The sequence below is a fragment of the Aplysia californica genome, unplaced genomic scaffold (genome assembly GCF_000002075.1).
Source record: "Aplysia californica isolate F4 #8 unplaced genomic scaffold, AplCal3.0 scaffold00278, whole genome shotgun sequence".
Lineage (NCBI taxonomy): Eukaryota > Metazoa > Mollusca > Gastropoda > Aplysiida > Aplysiidae > Aplysia > Aplysia californica.
In genome coordinates this window covers 268085-285772 of record NW_004797548.1, presented here as the reverse complement: position 1 = coordinate 285772, position 17688 = coordinate 268085, and the positions used below count along the sequence as shown (strand labels likewise).

Sequence of the window (17688 nt, the reverse complement as noted above, 5' to 3'; positions counted from 1 at the left end):
CTCTCTCTCTCTCTCTCTCTCTCTCTCTCTCTCTCTCTCTCTCTCTCTCAATAAGAACGGCGGATCCCATCCCTTCGAAGTGGGGTGAATTTTTAAAGCGTATCGTGAGTTTGAGAAAGAATTTTGGAAGTACTGCAGTACAAAGTATGTTTTCAGCAAAAATTCCTCGAAAATCAGTCACCACCAAGAACAAAACAATCAAAGACGAGTCGAAACACTTCAAGCTCATCCTGTTCTTAATTTTTGTAAACATTAGTATTATGGAAGCTACGACAGCACGAGCAGAGACACTGCACTAAGTCTTGATTTTATAGTTTTTTGGTGGTATATTTTATTTGTAACATCAATTTAGAGGGTTGAAATCATATACAGATTAACATTTTCATTCTAGGTTAGATCTTAAGTCTTCCTTACTTAGTTAGATCTAGGCCTACCCCTTACTAGAATTTAATCCCCAGAACTCTCTTTTGCTAAGCGGTGAACGATTGCTGGCGATGGCTAGACCTAGAATCTACGCCTACTCAAGCCTATTGTCACATAGATCTATTTGTACCTGCGCTTTTTTTTTTACATGTTCTTGCACTTGTAAAAAAAACTCTTCTTCAAGAGAAATGAAAGTAGAGCTCAGAACTATGTAACCTACACGACGTGGAATGGGCCTTTCTATTCCATTTGTCATCGCATTCCTAGCAGTAGGCTACGCAAATCCGGGAATATATATCCTGACGGTACTGTCACCAAGCCTATATAATTTTAAATGCTCTAATTTTCCACAATTGTTTATACGTTCGATTGTCGAATACCAAAACCAGAGCACAATTTCACTTTATTAAAAAAATCTTTATTTTGGTAGCCGTTATTTTCACGACCAAGACGCACAGAGGGACAATGGTCGAGTGCGTGCAAGTAGGCCTACAATTTAACTGCCGAGGTTTAGATTCTAGATTCAGATCTATCATCCGAGAAGCTAGAAAGGCAAGTGCCTCCCCCCCTTCTCTCTCTCTCTCTCTCTCTCTCCAAAGTCTTTTTTAAAACACTCGTTGCGACATAGATGATGATGCAGCAAATACAGAATTTTGGGATGTAGGCCTAGGCTTCGGATTTCGCAAGGGAAAATTGGAAGCACTCTCGGCACCCATCGCAAATCCGGTAGTTTTGACACCTAAATCGGAATGTTGGTAGAACTAGAACAGGTCCAAAATCGGAATCTAGATATAGATGTACTGAAGAAAAAAAAAGAGTATTTTAGCAAATAGGCCTAGGGTTAGACCTCTGTGGTAAGAGCCGGTATGTCTTCGACATGTCGTGAAAACACACATAGCCTTGTTCTTTCCACAACAGGTCGTGAAAACACACATAGCCTTGTTCTTTCCACAACAGATGGTGAAAATGCGCATACGATTTTTTTCCCACGACATGTCGTGAAAATACTGGCTGCCTATTAAAAAAGGAGATATGACAAGAAACATTGTTGTCGCGATTGGTTTGAGAAGGTGTTAAAAAGTTCCTGCGTCTTTGTGTTGTCTGCAGGACAGACCAATGAGAGAATAAAATAAAAAAACACCAAAAAAACCAGATAAGTTTGAAACTTAAGAGAAGACCCAGGTCAGCGATCCCAGCTAATGTCGATAACATTTTTCTAACTATCGAACTTTTGTTTTTTGCGGAAAAACATCCTTTGACATCTGTTTTATCAGGTCACAATGATAAAACTGTTGAAAAAACACCCATAATGACCTAAAAGGGCATTTGAAAAGTACATAATATTGCACTGAAAATCCATTTTAAAAATTCCTGTTTTTTGTCTGTTTTTCTCAATCTGCTTTTGGACATATGTGACCTCTTTGGTCCAAAGGAGTTTTCAAAAAACTACTGAAGCTAGAAGCTTCAAATTTGGCATACAAGTGCTTTAAAATCTATTCTGGGGATCTATGTGAGAACATTGGGAAATATTAGTAACTTGTAGCCCTGGCACAGCTCTGGTCATCCGAGCAATGTGTCCTCTTGTTGGGCTCCATGGCGGACGGGGAGCCCCGGAGTCGAAGCAAATAGAAAACTCTCATGGATTCTAAAAACCCTAAAGACCCTTCCCCAGCTCCCAACGTGAAGAAGTCTCGGCTCGCGGAAGCGGGTGCGGCCGCCGAGCCGAGCAGAAGTTTAAAAAATGGTAAAAGGACCTTTACCGATGCCTCCTTCCTCCCTCCTCCCAAGGAGCTTCTGAGGCAACCGTACGTGGCCATCTCCAGTACAAAAGACGCACAGAGAAGAATTACCGATCTCAACCTCTTTAAGACAGGAGATGCACTACGGAAAGTTCTGGGATACATTCCCACATGTGTACAGAAACTTTCCTGTGGTGCACTCCTTGTCAAGTGCGCAACCGAGAACGAAGTGACCAAACTCCTGGATACCACGACCTTCGGCGGTATTCCATGTAAGTCCGAGCACTACCAGAAATTTAACCGCTCGAAGGGCGTGGTCCGCAGCCATGAGCTGAAAGGCTGCTCCATGGAAGAGATTGTGGAGCACTGTGAGGGAGTGGTCGAAGCCCGCCGGATTACTCTTCGGCGGGGGGAGACTACTATTGAAACGAACACGATTGTCCTCACTTTCGAATCGTGTCGCCCTCCAGCCACCGTTCGGGCATCTTACTTGGTACTCGACGTACGACCCTATGTGCCGAACCCTCTGCGCTGTTTCAAGTGTCAGAAGTTCGGCCATAGCCAGTCACGGTGCCGTCACGCAGCCGTGTGTCCTTGTTGTGGCAAGACCGGGCATCCTGAGAAGGAATGCAAGGCTAGTCCTTGCTGCCCCAATTGCCACGGCCAGCACACAGCTTTCAGCAACCCCCAGTGGGTCGGGGGGATATAAATAAACCCACTGCTTCGTCTGCAGAAGGTGCAACCCCCTCAAAGGCGAAGTGTCACACACGGACCCCAGCCCTCTGGGATCCGTGTGCAACACTTACTTTGGTGTATCTTCCTCTTCTCCTTCCTTCTTTCTTTCTTCTTCTATCTTTCCTACCACTGCTGACCTCATGTGCAGCAAAACGAGAGGTCACCCATCCCAAAGAGTGGGCGCCTCGTTGACCGTGAGGTGCGACCCGTGCGGAGGGAAACCGGGTACCTGGCGGTTGAGGTGAGATCAGTCCATGGACTGTACCTCGCCAACACACCTCTTTGGCCCAGGTTTTCCTCTTAGACGGGAGGGTGGCACGGCCCATGCCACTCAATCGGTTGAGAGCTGAAACCCCATCAAGCCCTGGGTCAATCTTGACGGGAGGGTCTTGTACTTTCTCATTGAGAGTACAGCTCCGGGGCAGCCCTGGCACAGCTCTGGTCATCCGAGCAATGTGTCCCCTTGTTGGGCTCCATGGTGGGCGGGGAGCCCCGGAGTTGAATCAAATAGAACACTTTCATGGATTCTAAAACTCAAAAAGACCCTTCCCCAGCTCCCAACGTCAAAAAGTCTCGGCTCGCGGAAGCGGGTGCGGCCGCCGAGCCGAGCAAAAACTTCAAATATGGAAAAAGGACCTTTACGTCTGCCTCTTTTCTCCCTTCTCCCAGGGAGCTTCCGAAGCAGCCGTACGTGGCCATCAGCTGCAAAGAAGACGCACAGAAGAAGATCACTGATGTGAATCTGTTCAAGACGGGAGATGCACTAAGACAGGTTCTGAACGATACCAGAAGTTGAACTGCTCGAAGGGCGTCGTTCGCAGCCATGAAATACCGAAGCTGCAGCATGGAGGAAATTGTGGCAAACTGCGAAGGTTTGATTGACGCCCGCCGGATTACTCTCCGACGGGGGGAGACCACCCTCGAAACCAACACGGTCATCCTGACCTTTGATTCGTGTCGCCCTCCAGCCACCGTTCGGGCATCGTACTTGGTCTTAGACGTGCGACCCTATGTACCGAACCCTCTGCGCTGTTTCAAGTGTCAGAAGTTCGGACATAGTCGAGATGCCGACACGCAGCCGTGTGTCCTCGTTGTGGCAAGACCGGGCATCCTGAGAAGGAATGCAAGGCTAGTCCTTGTTGCCCCAATTGCCACGGCCAGCACACAGCCTTTAGTAAGGATTGCCCGACTTAGATCCAAGAACGCGCAATCCAGGAGTATAAAGTACGAAATGGCTGTTCGTTTTAGGAGGCCCGCAAAGCTACCTCCCCGCCAGATGTGACCCCGGTCCCTGGCCGGTCATACGCAAAGGTAGCACGGGAAGCCACGAGGTCGGCAAGTCCTTCTACTGCTGACCTCCCAAAGCCCACGGTCAACAGGCATGTCTCTGTGACTAAAACTAAAAAGGTTCTTCCTTCCACCGAGATACCTCTGACAAACCGCTTTGAGGTTCTAGGGGAGGACAGGGTGGATTCTCCCTCCGCCCTCTCTCCTCCCCCTCCCCTTCCCCCCTCCTCTATCACTTCCTCTTCTTCTTCCTCTTCTTCTTCTTCTTCTTCCACCTCACGCCTCATCCCTCTGATGGAGCGTGAGGTGCACCCTTCCCCCTCTTCCCAGCTCCCTCCGTCTGCTCCACCTCCCCCTCCCTCTCCAGCAGACACCCCCCTACCCCACCACCAACCAATGGAGGAAGACAGCTCCGACCCCCCTCCCCGGCCTGACCCCGGGAAGGGCGGAGTCTGTCACTCCTCCAAATCCCCCACTAGACCGCCGTCCAATCCAGGACGGCAACCTAGAAAACACTCTGCCTCCCCCGCAAGGAGGAGTCAGAGTGTTTCTTCGAAGCCGGGGCCTTTGAGCTCCAAAATAAAAACTAAAAAATCATAATGGCGGTCCTGCAATGGAATGCCGGCGGAATCCGACCTTGCATTGCAGGTTTGCAACATTTACAGGCCACACTGTGCCCACGGGTGGCCTGTATTCAAGAAACAAAATTTGCCCCGGCTTCAACCATAGACTGAAGAGGATTTACTGCGTACCATCACATTCACACGGAGAACCAGATTGCTTCCGGTGGTACCACCATCGACACCGACAACAACACACTCCATAGACAAGTACATCTTAAGACGACCCTCCAGGCTATTGCCGTACGGGTCACCCTGCACAGACCAATCACGATCTGCTCAGTTTATATCCCACCAAATTACCCCCTCAAAATAACCCAACTAAATGACTTAAAGGCTCAGCTCCCAAAACCCTTTATTTTGTTAGGTGATTCCAATGCCCACAGCCCCCTTTGGGGAGACAAACCTACAGACCAGAAAGGAAAAATAATAGAAAACTTTTTATTTCAAAATAACATCTGTCTCTTAAATGATAGATCCCCAACTTACAGAAACAGAGCCACTAATGGCACTTCATCCCTTGACCTCAGCTTTTGTACCCCTGACCTAGTCCCAGATCTTGAGTGGTCTGTGCTGGATGACAGTACGGACCATTTCCCAATTCTCCTAAAAAACAATAGCCTCCAAAACGACCCGATCCCAGAACGCTTCAACTTCAAAAAAGCAAACTGGGACGGGTTTGCCAATCAATGTTCCCAGATTCTTAATCCCAATTTCGACCTCAACTACAATAAATTCCACGAAAAGCTTTTAATATACCACGAACACATACCAAAAACAAAAACAAAACCCCGGAGGAACAAGATCTGGTTCTCTTGGGAATGTGAGGATGCAGTAAAGAAAAAGAAGGCAGCATATCGAAAAGCGGTCAACAACACCACCACAGAAATCAAGATAAACTATTTAAAGGCTCGAGCTGTGGCACATAGATGCCTCAGGGAGAGTAAAAGACAATCATTCAAAAAATGCATCTCCAAAATCAACAGCCAGACACCACTCAACCAAGTTTTAAAAATTGCTAAAAAATTCTTAGGTAGACGCACAGACACCATTCGGCACGTCCATAGGCCGGATGGAACCACAGCTGAAACGCAAGTAGACATCGCAAACACAATAGCTACATCTCTCGCCAAAAACTCATCCCAAGCAAACTACAACACCACCTTTCAAAACATCAAAACTAACAGAGAGAAACAACACCTAAACTTCCACTCAAACAACACTGAAACCTACAATGCAGACTTCACAATAGACGAACTAACATCGTGCATCTCGGACCTGGGCAATACAGCCCCGGGACCGGATGACATTCACAACCAGATCATTAGACACTTACCCACTTACCCTCAGAAACACTCACACTCGTACTATACATATACAACGACATGTGGCCTCTGTCATTCCAATACCCAAACCAAACAAGGACCACACACACCCATCCAATTACAGACCAATAGCACTAACGGGCTGTCTCTGCAAACTCATTGAAAAAATGATCCACAGGCGACTCATGTGGTTTCTGGAAACGACGGGCTTGCTGAGCGGTCTCCAGTGCGGATTCAGGAAAACCCGATCCACTCTAGATCACCTGGTCCGCCTGGAGACCTTTATACGCGAGACGTTCGCTGAAAGAGGCCACATGATCGCCATCTTTTTTTTTCCTAGAAAGAGCCTTCGACACAACCTGGAAGTACCAACAGGAGGAAGGAGTCCCCCAGGGGAGCATCCTTTCTCCTTTCCTATTCGAAAGTAAAATAAATTCCATCGTAAAAACCCTCCATAGGCAGCTCGTTATACGTTGACGACTTTTTGATATGCTGCCGTTCGAAAAATCCCCATTTGAGATTTATGGAAAGGCAGCTGCAAACGCAGCTGCACAAACTCGAAAAGTGGGCAAACAATAACGGTTTCAAGTTCTCCCCGTCAAAGACGGTTGCAGTACACTTCTGCCGATCAGGCAGACGTGTGCTGCAGCCGGATTTGACACTATACTGGGAAAGGATTCCCGTCCAGGACCAAGCTCGTTTCCTCTACGTTATTTTCAACAAAAAACTCACATTCCTACCACTCATCAAAGACCTTCGTGTGAGGTGCCAGAAAGCGCTTAACGCTTTGAAAGTTCTATCGCATCCGGAGTGGGGCGGGGACTCAAAACACTTTCTCCACTTGTACATCTCCCTTGTCCGGTCCAGGCTTGACTACGGCTGTCAAGTCTACAGATCAGCAAAATCACACATCTTAAAAATGCTAGACCCAGTACAAAACTAAGGACTCCGCCTCGCTCTGGGGGCTTTCCGTACTTCTCCGGTGGAGAGCCTCCAGGTCGAGGCAAACATACCACCACTCTCACTCAGACGCACACAACTCTTACTACAATTCGCAATTAAACAGAGCTCAACACCGGAAAATTCAGCGCCCAACTGCATTTTTAAAACAAACCCAGAAACCATAAACAAATTCCAAAACAACGAAAAACTCGTCAAACCCTTCGGCCTCAGAATCCTTGAGGACCTCAAAAACTTACACTTTTCCAAACAAGACATCCAACAATTTCTTTTCCCCGACCTCCCTCCGTGGCACCTCACCAAGGCAAAAGTCGACTTTCAGCTGACCACACACAACAAAGAAAGCACAAACTCCAAAACTTTTAAAGCAGAATTCAAAAAAATAATAGATAAATACCCCGGTGCGGAGCTCATCTTCATGGATGGTTCCAAAGAAGACTATGAAGTGGGCGCCACAGCCCTATCTCCCAACAGTACACACCAGAGGAGACTCCATCCCGAAGTCTCCATTTTCTCTGCGGAGGCCACTGCCATTGACATGGCACTGGACTCCGTAGGAGATTCTCCAAACAAATCTTTCCTAAACCTTTCTGACGCTACAACAGAAAATTCACACACTATCCGAGACAGGAAAAAACATCATGTTCGCATGGATACCTTGCCATGTGGGCATCCGAGAAAACGAGCAGATAGACGACCTGGCGAAGAAAGCTTCAACCCTTCTGCTGGGATCAACGACAAACACTCTCCCACAGACTGACTTTCGAAATAAATTCAAAAAGTACAACTCCAGTCTGTGGGAGAGCCACTGGGAAAAACAGAAAAACAATAAACTGTTTGTTATAAAACCCAAACTGAAACAGCGAAATCCTTCGGACCTCTCCAGAAGAGACAAAGTCATTTTTACTCGATTGTGCATCGGACACCCGGCCCTGACCCACAAATACCTCCTACAGGGAGATGAGAAACCGTTCTGTGTCGGATGCAACACAGATTTTACCATTAGACACATCTTAACCGAATGTCTAGACTTTGGAGAGATCCGAAGGAAATATTATAAATGCAAGAAATTGCAAGACATTTTTTCCGTCGTTGGTCCCAGTAGAATTTTGAATTTTACGAAGGCCATTGGCCTTTATGGCAAATTATAAAGTGAAATCGTACTATTAAAAATGTTTGTTATTTAAGAGTTGTTTTAAATAGCAAATATATTTACACCGAATTTTAACATTTAAGCATTTTAAAGTCCAAAAGATAACCAACCGTGCAGTGAACTATTTCGAATGCAAACAACTTGTGTTTCGCGCGCCCATATGACCTTATGCAGTTGCGAGCGCCGTAAAACCCTGTACTACTACTAAAAGTCATTCTTTCAGGAAATTTTCCTTGGAGTCTACGCCTCCCCTTAAGACAAAAGACAATCAGTTGCAGTGTTGTGTAGTGATGTACACTCGGGATCAAATACTTGCGACGCATCCCCTCGGTTTCTTTCGTTTTTGCAAGTGTCAAGCCAACAGTCAATAAATTAACCCTCAGCCAAGTGGCATCGGTAGCCTAGTGGTTACACTACCGGACTTGTAATCACGAGGTTGCAGGTTCGGGGATTTGAGCCTTGAGCTGAGGCTACATTGTGTCCTTGGGAAAGACACTTTACACGAAATTCCCATTTGGCCCGGTCCTTTCGGAGATGGACGTTAAACTCGGAGGTCCCGCCTCTTGAATAACCTAGTCTGGACATTTGTTTCTCCTTAATGAATGGGAACAGTGACTCCAAAATATTATGCCAAACATTGGGCCCATGAAAACGTTTGGGCCTCTCCAGAAGAGATGAAGCTGCTATTACTAGATTATGTATTGGGCATACCTCCTTGACTTATAGGCACATAGGCCTACTTATAGAATTCCATACTTTGGAGAGACCGGAAGGAAATATTTTAAATGCACAAATCCAAAGAATTTGTTTTTCATCGTTGATCCAACACAGTTCTCAATTTTTACAAAGGCCATTGGCCTTTATTCAAAAGTGTAAACAGTTTTGGGTTTAACACTTTGCAGTCGCACAGCCAGCAGTAGAAAATACCCAATCTGGTCACCCAGTCAGGAGAACAAAAATGTTCCAGGTGACCAGAATGCAGAGCGGATCATTTTCACCAGGGCATTATTGCGCCAAGTGGCCGCAAAGTTTTAAAAATATATAGCTGGGGTTTTGTTTTAAGATAAATTTTTCCATAAAAAGATTAACCTTACCATGAAATCAAACCAAGCCGTACTGTTCACTGTCATGAAAACAACCAAATCTCCCCCCCCCCCCCCCCCCCCCCCCCGGAAGTGCCAGTGACTGAGGTGTCTTTAGGCCAATTTCAAAGGGAGGTTAACATGTTCTTTTGTACAGTTGAATTGTAAATGGTCTGATTTATTAATGTCATGCTCATACTATGCTGGAACAACATAGGGGGAACTGCTGCTTTTTCTTTCCTCATCCTTACTATCGTCTTTTTTCCTCTACTTGTTTTGTGTGTTTGTCACTCTTTTGTGAACTGCTATTCCAGGGTGCCTTGATAGTAGAAGCAGACTTTGTGCTATTGAGGCTAGAGAGGTGAGCAGAGTAAGCCTGATTCCCCGTTTGGACTTCTGTGTTGACATCCACCTCTTGGCGCTCATATTACTCATATGACCTTATGCAGTTGCGAGCGGCGTAAAACCTTACTAAAACAAACAAGACGTTTACCAAACTGAACATCCAGTTGTCAAAACTTGTCTTTGTTGTATGATGTGACTGTGAGCTAAGTTGTTGCGACAATTTTCCTTTGTCAAAATTAACCTGTTGCTTGTTGCATGGATGGAAGCTTGATTTTAAGGAAGTGACTGTGTTTTTATAATATTTTTTTGTTTGCCTTTTAGGAGATGAGACGTCAGAAGCAAAAAGAAAAGTCAGATCAGAGAAGCACCCCAGACAAGAACTGTAACATTAAAAAAGAGATCACTCCCCCGCGAATCGGTGGGTCCAAGGATAGTCCAAAAGCTCAGACAGATCTGAGCTCAATTGCCTCACCAGGTACATCTGTAGACAAGCTCAAGCAAGAGACTCACCTTGTCACCCAAACCCAGAGCTCAACGCCTTCACCGTCTGTGCCATTGAATTCAGGATACAGCCTCCTTGATAAAAGTGCTCCTCTGACAAAACCTAATGCTGCATCAAAGTGCTCTGATGGTATTACCTCTGAAAGCTGCTCCAGCCTACCAAATTTTTCTCAGCAATTGTCTGTGTCAGTCATAAATCAAACTGTAAATAGTTTTCAGTGCAATCAGAATGATGGACAAACTGGAGAAAAGGAGGGCTCCGGAGGGAAAGCATCTCCAGTTGAAATTACTACGCAGGACAAAGTTGTGGCAAAAGTGATAGCTCCTGATGTACCAGCTGGCATAGAGGCACCAGAGAGTCTCCATGCTATGTCTCAGCACATGGAAATGGCCCCACAGGTTGTCAATGAACCTCTAGAATTGTAGTTTTTTACTTCTGTTCTGAATGCTGGAAGAGACTTCTGTTATCGGGGCAGTGCTTATATTTTCAAAGGTCTGGTATATTTTACGGAATTGATGTTGTCAAGGCTGGGTGTCAGTTCATGTAGGTCTGACAGGTTCAAACAATAGAAGGCCTGTCCTTTTTGCATGTGTATGTTTGTTGTTTGGGGGGGGGGGATGTGTTGTTTGTTTGTTGTTGTTTTGGGTTTTTTTAAAGAATTGTTATAGGCTTGCACTTGCAGGCTTTGGAAAGTATGAGGGCTTAGTGAGAGATAGTTTTTTCCCTCTATTGATTTACACTTGTCTATGATAACAAAGGCTTAGCAGCAAAATACGTCAATTCTTTTCGAAACTGATGTGCTCAATCCAAATATATATGTTGTTAGTTTTCGTCTGTCAGGGCAGGTTTTTGCAGAACTCACAGATTTTCGTGATATTTTCATGGGTGGTATGAATTTATAGAGCTGGAGTCTGCTCAATTAATCAAAGGCTTGCAAGCAGCGGACGGCTTGTGCCAGAGGCTTGCGAGTAGGCTTGTGCTTTGCTTTGCCTCCGACTCGCTACCAGGGGGAACTTCCGGTGTGTTGGGACTCGCAGTCTTGCCAGGTTGCGAGCAGGCAAATCAAATATAGGACTCGAGTCCAAACGTCTTGCTGTGCTGTGAGCGGGATTTGAGACTTGACGGCCGTTCACTGCTCGCAAACCTTCGATTAATTGAGCAAACTCCAGCTCTAGGTCCCGCCGCGCAGTGACACTGAGTGGGGTATCTCTCTCCCCCTCTCTCTCTTTCTGACGTAAGTGGATTGCAAGCAGGGTGGGGGGGGGGGGGGGGTCTGACATGAGTGGCTTCGCGGATTGCTAGTTGGTGTGGACTTGAAGCTTAGGCTAGACCATGGAGGTTACAGTTTGTGCCAGACTCAACTTATCATGCTCGTGATTTGATTTGATGTTTTGACCTCGTGATTTGAGGCTTGTGACTTGGACTATGGGCTTACGAGCACGAGCGGGTTTGCTACCGGGGTACAGCTCTAATAAATAACAAACATTCTGTTGTAAACAAAGGAAATAGCTTCTTATTTTTAGATAATTAACCAAGTGTGTTATACAGTGGTTTCCGCCTTTAAGAAAACAGAGTTCTAACTCTACAAAAGTCACCCCTAAGATCCCACTCTGATTTACTCTGACTATGAAGCTTATACAGTTCCGAAGAAGACCGTAAAACACTTACACACCCCCCCCCCCAAAAAAAAAAATGACTATGAAGATCTATGTAATTTGGCTAAGATCCTGCATTTCAGATCATAATTTACAGAACAAAAGCGCTGACGGACACAGCCAATCAACTAAGAGTGAAAAGATGAGGTAATTGAACTTCACGTCGCGTCAAAGATCAGCCTCTCTCGTGAATGTGATCATGTAAAAGTAAGACTCGATGAAACGGAACAATGTTAGCCCCTGATGGGATCATTCCGAGGTATGAACTGACCAATGTGTTTGTTTACCCCAAACATGCCGCTTACTCGCATCTGAGCTCTCCGCCTAAACTAACATCACTCGCTGTGTGGATAGGGCCTACATGTTCACTCCAGGCGGAATCACATTGAACTCTGAACTCTTCCCTGACAATTGCTGCTGTAAATTTGCGAGATAGACTAAAATTTAAATGGTCTGGTCACAACGTTATTGTGCGTAATGTTTGCTTCTTCTTTCCTATTCTATCAAACATCTATCGTCTTTATCTCTCCCCCTTCTTTTTTATGTTTGATTCTCTCTTGCAACTACTAAGTAACACCTCTAATCTTTGGCACTTATATGACGTTGTTGTGTTGCAAGTGCCGTAAAACTCTTACTAAACTTAAACCACTCTTTGCTCACCAGAATATGTCATAAACCCACCCAGGGGTCACGCCAGTTCATTTTAGAGTGGATGGAGACCATTTTACCGGTTGTGTGCCTTAATATGGGTCACCATAGTTGTAGATTCTTCCCTTGGCCTGTCGGCTAAAATTCCGCATTGTCCTTGCTCCCAAGCACCGGGATCTTAGGTGGAGATTAGGCTACTTATTTGCATAATGTCACTTTTTTATTCTATAATAAAGGGGCTATAAAACTTCAAAGGGAGGTAATTGTTTGATGATCATTTATTCAAACTAATCTAGCATCTGCGCTTGTTGCCATTTTTTTGTCCAAAAGTTGCCACAAAAAATGAAAAAAGTTGCCATTAATTTTCAAGCTTTCAACTCACTGTGACGACGTATATATAGCAGTATGTTGATAGATGTAACAATCTAAAGCATCAAAATTTCTTGTGCTCTGTTTTGAGTACCCAAAATATCATTTGTAGTCGCCCAAAGGTGAAAAATAAAGGTTTCACAACAGAATAAAATCCAAATTAGAACAGCATGGATACATGACATAACCACAACAATTAACAATTAACACGGTAGGCGCGTGTCCACCTATCCGAAGATTGGCTGTTTTAACCCTAAACGTGTGATTCAAGAAAAAGTAGGCCTGCAGGATATTACAGGTAAATTGTGGAATCACAAACAATTGGGGCGTGTCAGTACAGTATTCGGATTTGGTGGAGACACACTCTGACATAACACATTGTATTTTTGAAAGGGTAGGAACAGCATCAAAGTAATTAAATTACGTTGTATAAACACACACAAAAAAGAAATACAAAGCATCAGAACAATTTTTTGAAAAATTTAAATTAAAACACAACAAAGAGGGAAAAATAAAAGACAAACAGCAATATAAATTTAAATAGTATGTAATGTAATGTACTTATATTCTTCACATTAAAATAGATACACATGGACATCTTAAAACTCATCAAAATACATGTCTAATATGTTAGGAAGTAGCTTTGTTGTTTCGTCTTTTTTTGTGTGTGTAAAATGCAAAAATCGCGGCAGCGATTCGCTGACCAAAAAATGCCAAAAATCGCGGCCGCGACAAACGCAGATGCTAGACTAATGAAAGTTGTTTTCACAGTTTGTTTGGGTTTTTTTCCTGAATTAATTCTTGGGTTAAAGTGTCCTCCCTCAGTGTGTTAAGTGTTTTTCTGGTGTGCTGGTACATTATCTGGACTGAAAAAAGCAATTCCCAAGCATCAGAGGTTAGGCGGTACCAATTAAAATGAAAGAGGGCATTTTAAATTTAGTTGGACCTGACATTTAAAAATCTCATGTGTGATGACTCATTTTAGAGCATATGATCGTTTCACATGAGAAAAAGGCATGGTTAGCCTTTTACTTTTACCGATCTGTGTCAAAACTTTCTTGTGTGTCACAAGAGTGAAAACCAGAAGGCCTAGGTGTAAGAACTGAAAGCCTTTGAATTACTCGTAGCAAGAATGTCTCTGAAAATTCCCTTCACAGTCGCCCTAGTATCTTTCTGGCAGACCTAGGAACTGTCTCAGGTGAGCGATGTGGAAGACTCCATCGGTACAGAAAAACCTCTTTAAGTGGCCTATGTCTTTGTTTCGTTCTGAACTTTTCACATGAATGTTTTTAAAGATGTTTCATAATATGAACTGTCCTTAACGGAATAAAATTGTATTCTTGATACTTATAAAAATGCTAGTGAGATTTTAGAGGTTTATGTTTAAAATCTAAATTGTGGTATATCATATTAAAAATCCTGACCTCATGAAGAAAAATCTGACAACAGATTCAGATTGTACAACCCAAATTCAGTACATCATGTATAAAAATCATATTCACATGCCTAAGCCCGAAAGGGAGTGAGATTTCAGGGGTTTAGAATAAATTGGCGTACTGAAACCACCATTGAGATGGTTGCATATTACCCCTTAGACTTGTCAAAGGGATATTTCTTTCGTAGCAGTCAAGTCACCTCATTCAAAAGTGAGCCTGACAGTGCCTGCATCAAAGATGGCAGACAAATGAAGACTTCAGACAGAGGGATAGTGATAGTTGCCTTTTTCGCTCCGAGTGCAACTACCACATGTCCTCAGTCCAATCAGTCTGCATGTGAGCAACCATTTTATGTGACTTAAATGTTACCAGTTGTTCAAAGATGCAGGAGAAACGAATACAAGAAAGAAATTATGTCATTTACTTTCTAACGAACCCACAGGTGGCTTAGTTTGAAAAAAACACAACTAGAAATTGGGCTGAACATTGAATTGAAGGCGGTTGCGTGTCCAGATTCTGTGGTTGTGTGAAGGCACATACGCCTAGATCTACATTCAGTGCGTGTATCAGCGCATTTCCTCTTCATACAGAGAACACACTTTGCCACAGCTTGTCAGCGTTCTTCAAAGTTGGGTTTTGGTGAAGTTGCAGAGGAGAGCGATATCTTCCCTTGCTGACATTTTTGTTTTCGACGAATTCTTTGCTATGAACACTATGTGTGTGACAAGGAATGTATCATTTAAAAAAATTCGGGGTTTGAATATCTCCTCAGTATATGCGTTTTTTGTTTTTTTTTTGCTGTGTGCATGTTATACTGACCTTTCATTTAAATATATATATATATGTTTACTGTAAGTTGCTAAAGGCGTATTGCTCTTCAAAATAAACAATGGTATGTTGGTTTTTTGGTTGTTGTTTGTTTTCCTTTCATACAAAATAAATTACAAGATAAGCAAGGGTGGCTTGTGGGGCTAAAAAGTGGGCTTGCATAATTAAGCTATAGCAGGTTGAAGATAGTCAAGGGCATAGTGAGTGGGTTGTCGCTTTGATTTCTAGAACTAAATCTGTTTGTTAGCTTAACATCAGTTTCTTCATCATGCATTGGAGCTGAACACTCAAGTACAGTCGGTGCAGGTGTAACACGCTCAGAACACTACCGTGCAATAAAGACTACCGTAGGGGTTTTGGCGTAAACTTTCATGCCATAACCACTACCGCCATAGTGATTTTTGCACATGCTGTAAACACTACCGTAGTGACTTTGGCGTACGCTAAGAACACTATCTCTATGCTAAATACACTACCGCTTACACGCCAGATTGACTACCCACGCCAAAAACACTGTCATCATTCTTCGTCAATAAACACTACTGCGGTTGTTTTCGTGGTTTAGACATTATACTCAAAACACTATCCCAGTATTTTTAAGACCAGTAGATCTTGGGCTATTATAACTAAGAGATGGCACCTGAAATGAGGGTTTAGCTTCAAATTTTTGTTTTATCCTTAGTTTAGCCACTATTGTGTCATTGTCCCAAGTATTATGCCTCAAATAGAATAATTTCTTCTAAAATGCTTTTGAAAGGTAAGGATTTACTACTTCTGAGAACAAATTTTGAATTAAAATTGCATTTTCCTCGAAATCATATTTTTCTGTACATTTTTTGCTTAAGTCAGAAGTTTAAGAATGGATTTAAATCTAAATGAGATGTGGTCCAAATAAGGCTAAGCAAGATATCAAATGCTTTTTGAATCTTATTTCTACCTAAAGTTATTGATGTTTGTAAGTCTTATATATGAAAAAGCTTGTGATGTGTTGACTTTTTGAGATAAAAAAAACATGTCAAAAATGGTTCATTTTCCTTTATGGCCACCGTTACCATGGCAACTGCAAGATTCATCCACAAAATAGATGATTGCAAATTACTCACAATACGATCCTTTTAATAATATGAGTGGTTTTTGAAGTCTCTATAGAAGTGAATTCGGCGTGAGAAGCCGAAAGTAGTGAGGTTTGTGTGATTGTATAATATATTGCCTGAGGCTAAGAATAATATATACGTACATCTGGTGGTTGATCTAGATCTAGATCTAGATGTAGTGTTTTTTTATGGACAGTAGTTTATTTAGCGTGATCATTGATCGGGATATATCTTGTTTTTTTTTAGCATAGATCTACTTGAACAGTACTTTTTGCTTGAAAGAGAGTGAACTCATTGAAACGATAGTGGATTTTGCGTGATGGTAGTGAATGTACTTTACGTACATCTGATGGTAGTGTTTTTTTGCGGGACAGTAGTTTATTTAGCGTGAAGGTCTGTGCTATAAACGGTACTACTATTGGTGCTTTCAGCGTTGCCAATATGACTTATACTATGGTAATGGTAGTGTTTCTTGCATAGAGCATAGAGTGATTTTGGCTCAAGGATAGTGTCTTTGGCGTAGCCGGAAATAGTGTTTTTGGCTTGAAGGTCTGTGCTATAAACACTACTGATAGTGCTTTCAGCGTTGCCAAAATGACTTAAGGTAGTGTTTATTGCAAAGAGTATTTTTGGCTTATTACACCGGCTTTAAAGCACGTTTCGGACTCAAGCACGCGAAACGGCTCTTACCGAATTTTTGCTATACTACACTTTAAGCACGGTAACTTCGGCTTCGGGCACGCTTAATTTACTAGACAGTCAATACTTTCTCATGATGACCCACCAAAGTTCGAACACAGTCTACACCGCTGCAGTGAGTGTGTTAAGTGAAACACAAAGAACGCAATTGATGGACACACACGCGCGGAGAGGAAGGCAGAGAGATGCACACAGCCGCGGGCATGGACATAGAATCTAGCCTAGGGCAAAGCTACACACAGACAAAAAAATACAAAGAGAGTCGGAGAGAGACGAGAAAGGGAGGCTGGCTGCGATTTTACTAGGTACCGCAGACGGCCCGTTCTGAAGGCAGACAGCCACGGCTGAAGCCAGATTTGGACTTCATCCAACTATTAGCTGGTTTTAATTTTGGTAGACTACAGTCAAAGCTGTCCTGACGGCCACCTGTACAAACGGCCACTTTCCATTTCCCCCCTTGCGTTTTTCCTATATAATTAAACTGTGTAAAACGGGCACCTGTCCGCCGCGGCCACCATATTTTAACACACAACCCCTATCACACGAAGCAAATACACGTGTCTAAGACGGCCACCTGAGTGACTCCATAACGTTTTGTCAAAAATTGTGCACTGGCCCCTGGCGTTGTCGGCGAGCCGTCATAATCTAATCACCTGTTGTTGTTGTTAGGTAGTCCCTCCAACCGATCATGTTGCGTAGGCCCCTCCCACTGTTGACCAATAGGTAACAAAATTAATTTTCAGCTGCTGGTGAGGTAAGCGTGTGATCCCTTATATCCCATAAGCCCC

General features: G+C 43.6%; 1 protein-coding gene across 2 annotated transcripts in view; it reads left to right on the top strand.

The window, feature by feature from the left end:
- The window catches only part of LOC101854262 (serine/arginine repetitive matrix protein 1), a 149298-nt gene extending 137861 nt beyond the window's left edge, over window positions 1-11437 (top strand). For both annotated transcript variants that reach the window (XM_005101304.3, XM_005101303.3), the window contains exon 13: window positions 9991-11437. In XM_005101304.3, the coding sequence (XP_005101361.1) occupies window positions 9991-10596 (606 nt within the window). In that variant the 3' untranslated portion in view covers window positions 10597-11437. The remainder of the gene's footprint in view (window positions 1-9990) is intronic.
- Window positions 11438-17688: the final 6251 nt, after the last annotated feature.